The sequence below is a fragment of the Morchella importuna genome (genome assembly GCF_003444635.1).
Source record: "Morchella importuna strain M04M26 chromosome Unknown Morimp01GS016, whole genome shotgun sequence".
NCBI classification, from domain to species: Eukaryota; Fungi; Ascomycota; class Pezizomycetes; order Pezizales; family Morchellaceae; genus Morchella; species Morchella importuna.
Window position 1 is genome coordinate 170,682 of NW_025763413.1, and position 10,262 is coordinate 180,943.

A 10,262-nucleotide genomic window follows, 5' to 3' on the forward strand; every position below is an offset into this window, starting at 1 on the left:
AAACTCCAAGGGTATAAATATCTGCAGCTAGTTAGAGCTACATAATTAGTTCGATTTTCCGAAAATAAGTTCTAACTAGCTCGTACCAAATCCTTGGCAAGCTGGGGGACTTCTGCTCGACGTTTGCCAAGCCTAGGTATGTCGAGCGATATACCATGATTCAGGCCAGTCCAGGACTTCATAAAAGCTAGACCGCAAGAACCCCCCGTGCCTACCACACAACTCTCTCTCTAACTTATCCCTTGATAATATACCATTAGCACTTACTAAATTCGCTACCTCTACACGGTATACACGATGGTTAACAAGCTATATTGCTATGATCAGACAACACTCATGGAAGTCGGGCCGTATCATAATCTCGAACGGACTTGGCTTAGCGCCGTGAACTCGTAATGTGGTTCCGGTCGGTGGTCAATGGCCGAAGATGTAAGGTATTTGTATGTGAAGTATTATAAGTTGTGATTGAAAGGTTAAAGATAAATGATAGTCATAGTAATATTCAAGGAGATGCATGTAATTAGTGTTATTTTTCTCGAATTAGACCTTGGCTGAGTATTGAATGTACAATACCAAAAAAGGGGTAGGGATAGGTATCGTAGTACTATGGTAGTGTTGCCCTAATAGGGTATTTTGAGGACAGCGGCATCATTTCAGAATTTTGAGGAAACTATTTTTCACAGAATACCGTAGCAACACCGTAGCAATACCGTAGCACTACCACAGCAATATAGACGTATTTTAGCTCTGTGACCCGCAGCAGGTCCGGTGCGCTAGCGCCAAGTACAGTGAGCCAGAACCAGGTCCAGCGCTAGGTCCAGTAAGCCAGTATGCTAGGTCCAGTACCACAAACAGCCACCATCACCATCACCATCATCACCATCATCACAACCACCATCATCATCACCACCACTACAAGAGCACCACAACCCGGTAGTGGGTGGTGCCTCAGGTTAAAGTAGCGAGTATATGGATGCTTCAGAGCACAAAATTTATTTTTCAAAAGTATATCCCAAATGTTTAAAGCCCATCCTAGGATAATTAGAATTGATGGAGCCAAGCATGAATGAATATCTGGTGATCTTTGATTCCGAAATGCTTCATCCCCAAATATGATATTTCAGGGTTAGGTGAGAGCTAGCCTGGCATTGTCCCAAATACTATGAAATGCGGAATCACTAGTATGGTAGTACAGATTTACCACCCACACTATGCAATCCATAGAATACATAGTTTATATAATACAGTATTGATACGGCATTGATACTAGAGCATTTGCTGAAATGCGGCTTTACTTTTTTGACTACTGGAGCGCTACCCTATTTTGTGGAATGCGCGTAGTACTACCATACTAATCCCTACCCGTTTTTTGGTACTGTAGCGTTCCGAATTTACTAGAAGCCTTATTATCGGGCTGTTAAACCGAGCTGGGTATTGCTAGAGCTAGAGTTAAAGTTTAAGATAGTAATTCAAAGCTGACAAAAATAGTGTGACTGGGTTTAGTATCGGCTCGATCAAGCTGCTCGTCGTATCAGCTTTCACAACTTTCGCACTCTATATGAGTGATAACCTGTGACGTAAATTGATCAAAATTTCTTTTTCACAAAATTAATAAAAACCTGAAAGTATAGTATGTTATTGGCATTTAACGCGATTAACCAGTATTAGTTTCTTTGTTTATTATCCGCCTGGTCAATAATATGTTTTGTTGAGTATATAGAGAATTTCTGTGTACCTATGTAGCTACATGTAGGCCTCTACATGTATCTGCGCCCAGATCATGAGAGGAACATTTGCGGCGTTAATTGTCTACATATATTAGCCTATATAGTATTCAAGAGCGCACGTCTCGAATTCTCTCAAGATATCTCCAGATTAGTTTAAGTCTGTATCGCATCGTATGTACATGTAGTATCGCGTCTAGAACCCACATGTAATTTATGGAAATACGAAAGTTATATATATTAGGCCCGTTCGGCAACAGTCCAAGACGGCGTTTACAGGGATGAAACCTCAGTTTTGGCGACTTGTTTGTTAGGCATTGGCCCTTGAAAACTCAGTTTTGTCTTGTTCCCGAACGGGCCCTTAGTTAAATGTAACAGGGTTTATACGTTAACTAAAACTGAATTTAAATAGTGTGTCAGTCAGTGGCAAAATACATACATGTACTTAGATGTACAACAGTATGCAGGCCTAGGATCCTTCACTAAACGTACATGTAGTTATCACTCTAATTTGAATACCACCCAAGGTAATCCCATGATTATAACTTGCGCTCGCAATGGTCTTTGGCGCTGGCAGGTGACAATTGATCTGTAAACCTAGGAGTATCTACATGTACACATATATGTATGCTCCTCTAAAAGGTGAAATATATAGAGAAACAGGCAAATAAGATCCATGGTACTATGGTCGGCCTTGTAGTTACCCACAGATTTTATTTGGCTTTATTGTTTTTTGGGAGTGAAATATATATATATTTATCAGATTTAGCACGGGAAAGCTCCCATGGGAAAGGTACGTACGCCGGTGATGCTGTTGTTAATTTATTTAAATTTATTGTATGCAAATGAAGATACGGTGACCCGTATGTGCGAGGCTCGCACGAGCTCGAGCACATATACAGCCTCAGTTTACTTTGATTTCCAGAACTTGAGTCGTCAGTGCTAGCATCAATTAAGTCCTTTATGTTACTACATGTAATTTTGCTAGTTATAACTCAGGGCTAACTGAGTCAATCGATGGCCATGCGAAAATTCAATATATATCCTTCCAACTGACAACCTGGATCTTCATTTTTGTCCATGGCCTAACCTAGAATCAGAAAGGCCCTTATCAAAGTTGCTAGTTGTGATAATGGATTTCTTAATGATATATAGTACTATAGTGTTTCTGCGGTAAAATATAATAAGTAGTACATGTAGTATTGGAGAATGTTTCTACATCCTTTACGGATATCAGATAGAAAAAAGCGCCATTATTTACATAGAAATGTTTGCAGCCCCTTCCAGTCTAATCTAAGGTACCTCAAGTCTTTTCAAGTTCTCTTTATGCCTTCGCTAACCTTTGGTATTATCTCCACCGCCTCCCGCGCCTGTAGTGGTATTTACCGGCGAAACACTCTGACTCTTCTTGAATTCCTTCTCAAGCTCCTTCTGCATGTCAAAATCTAATTGACGCTCTCTCTTGATTCTCGACCGCTCCTCGTCACGAATGACACCTGCGTGCATCAACTTTACTCCCCCAATTTCTGTCAACTTAATGTTTCCTTCAAGTATAAGACCTAATATATGGGTCGAATGGGAGGCAGACGTACTTCTTTCTCAGCGCGCTGAAAATAATGTACGAACCAAACAACACCCCCGCAAAGGGCAGTGGTAACAGCAAGAGTTGTCTTTGAGGCTTTTGACATCGTTTTCTTTAGTTGCCGCAGTGCGATAGATCGATGCCGTTCCTGTCGATTCTACTGGTACGTTAGCTTTAAGTTGCAGAACTGCTGAGCATTGGCGGCTTGGCGCGCATCAAATGCTGTGTGACGCATTTTGTATGGGATCAACAACGTCCCAGGTCAACGACATGTATTAAACATCCACCGCAATTTGAAATTGGTAAAGCTCCCGTGCCAATTACAGTCGCCTTATGTTTCTTTTTCTTTTTCTTCTTACTAACCACGGCCTTTAGAAACTTTAGCGAAACAAAACCCGAAAAATGGCATCTCAGTGGGGCGTTGTGGAGCCATTTCCAATCTACCTTGTCAAGAGTCGTTATTTCTTGTACGATGCTAATGGTACGTAAAATCTCTGGATCCCCGTGGTCTTCGTTTTCGGATGGGAGCTCTCTAGGCAGAAAGAAATCCAGATATTTGGCCTTTGAGATTCAAGAAGACTAATCCAGCACTCTTACAAGCCCAGTTGTCTCCCACGTCCGAGCATCTCACCGCATGTGCGGCTGTCTCACTGGAACCCTCCCTCAAATTCCCCAACAAAATGTTTTCCTCGGGCTCCCCCTTGAGCTCATGACCGAAGAGGCTGCCCTGCTCGTCGAGAAAGGTGCTGGCTATATTGTTAATGATATACAGGCACACTCACAGGGACTCAAATCCATGCTCGAAGCCGACAAGGCCGCATACCTCGAAGCGCGCGAGGCAGAGTCGATACGTGAGATGCAAGCCCTTCAAAAAGCGGCCGAAGAGCGAAGGAAGGCTTTCAGAACCCCCAAGCCAGCTTCTTTGAAGGATAACGATGGCGAGGAGGAAGAAACTGGAGAGGAAGGAAAGATCAGAGATGGAGAGGAAGACAAAGTGGGAGCCACTGTGTTTGAGACAGACACTGCAAAAACGAAGCTTTCAAACGCTGTAGACCCCGCCCCACCTTCAACACTTCGCTACTATCCTGTTCCGGCCACTTCCGAAGCTCTCTATCATGCTCTACCCACCTCGCCCGGGCTCCTAGAGGCTAGAGTGCTGGAGCCAGCGCCATCGGAGACCTCGTACCCGCTTTACAAACACCTTCACGAGCACAACTACTTCCTCTCTCCAGGGCTTCGGTTCGGATGTCAGTTCATGGCATATCCGGGGGACCCGTTGCGGTTTCACTCTCACTTTGTTGTGACGGGACTAGGATGGGATGAGGAGATAGAGATGCGGGATGTTGTGGGTGGTGGAAGGTTAGGGACAGGTGTAAAGAAAGCGTGGATGGTGGGAGGCGAGAATAAGGACAAACCTGGCGAGGTGAGAACATTTTGTGTTGAGTGGGGCGGGTTTTAAGTGCGGTTCAGTGCACTTTGTCTAGTCAGAAGTTCAAAATGGCCTTTTTCTTTTTCTTTTTCTTTTTCTTTTTTTTTTGATAATGCGGTGATTACGACAAATTTCAATATATAAAAAATGGTTTTCTTCGAAGAATTTGCAAGGTGGCTGTCAGAGACATTCATTAGGCCCCGCAATATGCATTTACATGTAATTATACCCTAGATAGTAGTTTTGTAGCCAAGATCTTTACAACCCCAGTAAAAGAGTAGAAAAATGATAAAGATACAAATTTGAAAGTCGATAGAAATAATCCTCTAGCTCCTGACAGCCCTCCACGCATCATTCCCAGTATTTTTTTCCCCTCTCCTATTTCTCTTCTTTCTCTGAATCTCCTCTGCATCACTGCTAGTGGCTGTTAGATCGATAACCTGTACCTGACTTTGAGTAACTCCACTCTTGACAGTAATCTTCTTTAGACCATTGCCCACTCCCTTGGCACCCTCAACCTCGTGCTGAATCTGCCGTTCATCCAATGACTTCTCCTCCCGCGAACTTGTTTTCATTCCGAACGGTGAGAACACAGGCAATGGTAGGAGTTGCGGTTCATCTTGAGTTGAGGCTTCAATCTTGACTGATGCTCGCTGTGAGTGGGAAAGCATATGTTCGAGACTTGGAAGACAGTCAGAGTCGTCGGAATCGTAGACAGATTGCTGCGCGCTATGGGCCTCCAAGGACGGAGGAGTGTCAGGTGCTGCTGCTGTAGTGTCGACTACCTGTGCTTCTGGCTCAGGCGTGTTGAGTTCACGAAAGGAGTAGGAGTATTTCGGAGAGTTTGTGACCTGCGCATCTGGCAGCTGTGTATCCACCGCCTCTTGGGAAGCTGCATGTTCATCTGTGACCACTGCCATGTCTGCGGCAAGTTCCTCTAAAAGAGCTGCTTCTTCTTCCGCTTCTAGAGTTGCTGCGATTCTCTCGGAAAGAGTGGGGCTAGTTTTACCTGCCGCTTCGGTGGCGGTTTGGTAAGTTACTTGCCCAGAGGTTGGCTCTTCGTCATTCTGGACATCACCTTGTCCAGAGGTGGGTTCTTCACCACCCCTTTCCGCTTCATCTGGTTCTCCGTTTGGGGCATCATCCATTGCTTCCTCCGTTCCATTGTCGTCTCCATCTGCAGCTCCGTCCGCACGATCCAGAGAAGCATTGTCCCCATCTCCGTTCGCGCCCTTTCCGTCTACTTTTTGGTTTGTTTCATCATTAGAATTTGCCTTTGCACCTTCGGGCAACTTCACCAACAATGGCTGGATAAGCTCCCCCCACATCAACTCCTCCTTCCCCTCATCGGATCTGGTATCCCCAGGCATCTCGAACTTCCTCAAGACCTTCTCGCCGGTCGTTTTATCCACCTCTCTCTCCATACGATCTCTGATTGCTAGTCTCATCACAAGCAACGGGCCATCTGGTTCGTCAATGACATCTTCAACAATGGCAGTTTTGTAGTCAGCGATTATTGGCGTGTAGTTTTTATCCATTGTGAACTGTTTAAAGGCAAGCACCGTTCCTGGGAGAACCGGCTTTGAGAGTGGATGAAGAGTGGATAAATCCGCTGGGAGAGGTGGGAGGTCGTCTACGAAAACCGGACCCTCCATAGTTATATCTTTGGCTGGGTAGGTTGTGTCATCGTAGTAGTCATGATTGTTCCAATCATCGTAATCCTGCTGCTGCTGATAGTAACCGTCGCTTTGCCCATAGCCATTTTGCGCCCCGTATTCATCCTGTTGTTTCTTTTTCTTCCCACCACCTCTTTTTCTCTTCTGCCCTGCCACAACATCACCAAGAGGGAACCGAGGCTGCTTGAAAGGATAACTCGGTTCAGGGAGTACCACATTGTCCCACTCACATTCTACTGCAGTGAGTGCTAGCCTTTTCCTCCACGCATCTGGATCTTCTTCCTCCTGCACGATTTCTTCGGTATCTATAGAAGCTGAAATGGGGTTCCCATCTCCATCATAAATGATTTTTTTTGGCTTTTTCCCAAACTGTTCTCTTGCAAAGCCTTTCCTTTTGTTGGTTGTGTCGCCTTTATGTGTAGCTACCCACTCCTTTCGCATGTTTTCCTTCTCTACAGCTTGGCTTTTTGTGATAGTAAGATCGTGATGGAGCATGCGCCGAGCAGCAGAGATATTTACACTAGGCCGGCCAGGGATGTGCCTTTCTTTAGAAGATTCCTCGACTGGTATGTCGTCTGTAGGATCCATCGTAGTGTCACCATCGATGTCCTTCCCATTGTCCGTTCCCTTTTGTAATTCCATGAGGCGCCTCTTTTCCCTTTCATTGTACCATTCCTCAAAGTTCAGATCAGTGGTTTCAGCCTTTCTTGCTTTGTTGTATATTTTTCTATATCGCTTGCGGCGTTTGGCACCGTTAGAGACCTCATTGCGAGTCAATTTTTCAGTATCTCTTTCAGACATAACTTGCTTTGCTTCAACGGCTGATTTTTCGGAAACCCGGGCTAAATACCCCTCATTACCCATATCCACTGGGATCATACCCTTCTCTTTTAACTTATGCATCTTTTTACGTTGGTTTCTTAACTTCGTAGATTTCTTGCCTTCGTTTGGGAGGGTCCCTGATGCCACGGGAGGTCCTTTAGGGCGACATGGCAGCTTCTGCGGCGGCTCTGGGGAGCTAGATGAACTAGATGAACTAGATGAACTAGATGAACTAGATGAACTAGATGAACTAGATGAACTAGATGAACTAGATGAACTAGGCGAGCTCGACGATCGATGCGAGGCTACTTTTTTCCGTGGTTCAGGGGAGCTGGACGAACTAGACGAACTAGACGAACTAGAGGAATGAACACAGGACCCCTGTCTTTGTAATTTTGGTACTTCTCTACTAACATTTTAGTTGTTTGGACTTGCGGTAGCGATCCTAGAGGGCTTACTTTCTGGGTTGGAGATCTGCCCCATCCTCCTCCTCCTCCTCCTCCTCCTCCTCCGACGGCTCCGGGCTGCTGTATGCCTCGTCTGAGCTTTGAACTTCGGCAGTAACCGCCTGTGGGTCGAAATCACTATCTGACGATTCATCTTCTGAGGGGGCTATTATATCGGAAATTTTGAATTCTTGGGTTGTAGGCTTTTTCGCTATGGGCATGGCCCTTTCCATTCTGCTTTCGTCCCCATCTACGTCCTCATCTTCGTCCTGATCATCCTCGTGTTCATCATCCCCGTCTGACGATGAATCTGAAGATTCTCTAGGATCGTAATCATCATCGGATGAGTCAGAAGAGTCAACATCGGCAGTTAAGATTTCTGCAGCGGATAATTTTTTCGCGTTTGTTGGGCTTCCTTTCTCTTCCTCAAAATTTGGGCTCCTTCCCTCTCTAGTTCTCTTCAATTCCTCTTCCTTGTTAAGTTCTGTCCCGGGGTTGATTGTTTCTTTACAATAGAGATCCATCAAAGGGTTATGATATTGCTCCATATTTGCAGAGTTTTCATCCGGATACTTCCTATTTTGTATCAGACTCCTCCTCGCTGGAATAATTTGTCGTTCCTTCACGGCCTCGTCGTCATTTTCTGAATTCGAATACTCCATTTCCGTTTCCTCGTCTTCCTCAGTATAGCTCTCATTGTCTTCGGGCTCAAGTTCAGCTGCAATTGAATCATCTTCAGTTCTTCTCCTTTTGGCCGGCCGAGCTGTTAGGGCTGGTCGATCCGGCGCTGGCCGAAGAAAGGTGCGACCAAAAGGAGTGCCGTCGATTAGTTTCCGGCCTGACGTGCTAATTTGACGTCTACCCGAGAGTCGTCGCTGTTTGATCTCATGCGATGAGAGTGGTCGTATCCTGCATTTTCACGGGCCATTAGCACGCCAATGATCGCAGGATGACCGATAAACTTACACAACTTCATCGCCATCCCTAATGATACTATCCACCTCCTGAAAATGCAAACACTCAAATCCACCAATCTCCACGGCATAGTCCTCGAGGCCCCACTTTGAAAACTCCAGTGGAACAATATGGGATACACAGATAAGAAGTGAAGAAATATTTCTGTCATCGCCGGACTGGAATGCGGATGTGTCCCACCATATCTTCATGGTGGGGAGAGAATTGCGGTTTATAACCAGCCGAAGGCGCATGTTTAACAGATACGATTGGGCGGGGGTGTTGTATTTCTGGTGAGATTGGAGGGAAGACGCGCGCGTTGGTAGATTTGTAGAAGTTGAAGTTGACAGGGTCTCGGAAACAGATGGCGCTAAACCTGACTTGGGTGAGCCTACTGTACCCCGGCGTACACACCAGTCTTGGCACTGGATAGGTATCTCATAGAACATACCTTACCGTCGAAACGCATACAAATTTGAGCCTTATTCAGTCGGCTTATCCAGAACGTAGGCTCACAATAGCTTTATCAGTACAAAAATCCTTTTTTAAGCCTTATTTCATCCTTAAAACATGCTTAAATAATACTTATTTGAAGCTTATTGGATTCATAAGCCTATTATGAGCCTACGATCTGGATAAGCCGACTGAATAAGGCTCAAATTTGTATGCGTTTCGACGGTAAGGTATATACATGTATTAAGCTAAATACAATATATATAAGACTCTGTTCGCGCGGACGTAAGCACGTACGGACACCAATACCATACATGTAGTTTTTATTCCGAATAAGAAGGTATGTAAAAAACCAACCTATTAGGTGTTTGAGTGCTCGAATGACCAAAGTTCTTGGTTTTGGTACGGAGGCCCCATGATATATTAGGCTAGTTTTCATCAATATGAAAAAACTTCGTAGATCACTCTGCAGATCTGCCAAAATGTTGTTGCCGAGGAAAACAGCGACTGAACCCTCCTCGGTATACATACTGCATGTACCTCTGGAGGTATACATGCCCCTACCCTCTACCCGACAGATTTTGGCTCTATATATACCCCCGAGCCCGGTCCCGGCCCGATAAGTGATACACTGATCCACCAGCAGAAGAGACGTTAATGGAATATATATAGAATTTTCTAATCATAATCCTGCTAGGAAGCTCCGCGGACAGACCAGCTAATTTTAATTGTTATCACTACTACCTTTATAGCAAAAACTTGACCCTTTATACATGCATACATATATATCTTAGAATCCGCTAGTAAAATTAATCAGATAAAGCGTGGGTCTATATATACATGTATCTAGAACACGCAATATACATAATATATACAGCCACTCAGCAAAAATGTTCGTGATATAGTTTTAATGTTAGTGCGTAGTGTGGCGCATGACGTCCGTAATACTGATGCTATTAAAGTTGAGATTCAAAACAACGAAAATATATAATATAGTTCTAAAAAGATAGGTCATTGATCAACTTACTCTTCATTAATTTGGGCGCCATTTGTCACTGGGAAATTAAGCCTTCTCTTGGGGGGTTCTTGATGGTCCACCACGGTTACATATGGAGAAATAGAGCGTGTTTGACAACTGTCGATTCCGACAATTGACAGTTCGCCGGCTGCAATAGC

At 44.6% G+C, this 10,262-nt stretch overlaps 3 protein-coding genes across 3 annotated transcripts; 1 reads left to right on the plus strand and 2 right to left on the minus strand.

The window, feature by feature from the left end:
- Positions 1 to 3,059: 3,059 nt before the first annotated feature.
- Positions 3,060 to 3,412, minus strand: LAJ45_05741 (uncharacterized protein; the record flags this gene model as incomplete). The annotated part of the gene is made up of 2 exons (XM_046115310.1): positions 3,060 to 3,233; positions 3,317 to 3,412. The coding sequence occupies 2 exons, from the start codon at positions 3,410 to 3,412 to the stop codon at positions 3,060 to 3,062; spliced, it is 270 nt and encodes an 89-aa protein (XP_045971359.1).
- A 296-nt stretch (positions 3,413 to 3,708) lies between these two features.
- Positions 3,709 to 4,765, plus strand: LAJ45_05742 (uncharacterized protein; the record flags this gene model as incomplete). Its single annotated transcript, XM_046115311.1, has 2 exons — positions 3,709 to 3,787; positions 3,912 to 4,765. The coding sequence occupies 2 exons, from the start codon at positions 3,709 to 3,711 to the stop codon at positions 4,763 to 4,765; spliced, it is 933 nt and encodes a 310-aa protein (XP_045971360.1).
- A 296-nt stretch (positions 4,766 to 5,061) lies between these two features.
- Positions 5,062 to 8,845, minus strand: LAJ45_05743 (uncharacterized protein; the record flags this gene model as incomplete). Its single annotated transcript, XM_046115312.1, has 3 exons — positions 5,062 to 7,639; positions 7,692 to 8,588; positions 8,646 to 8,845. 3 exons carry the CDS (start codon positions 8,843 to 8,845, stop codon positions 5,062 to 5,064), a joined length of 3,675 nt encoding a protein of 1,224 aa, XP_045971361.1.
- Between the last annotated feature and the right edge of the window lie 1,417 nt (positions 8,846 to 10,262).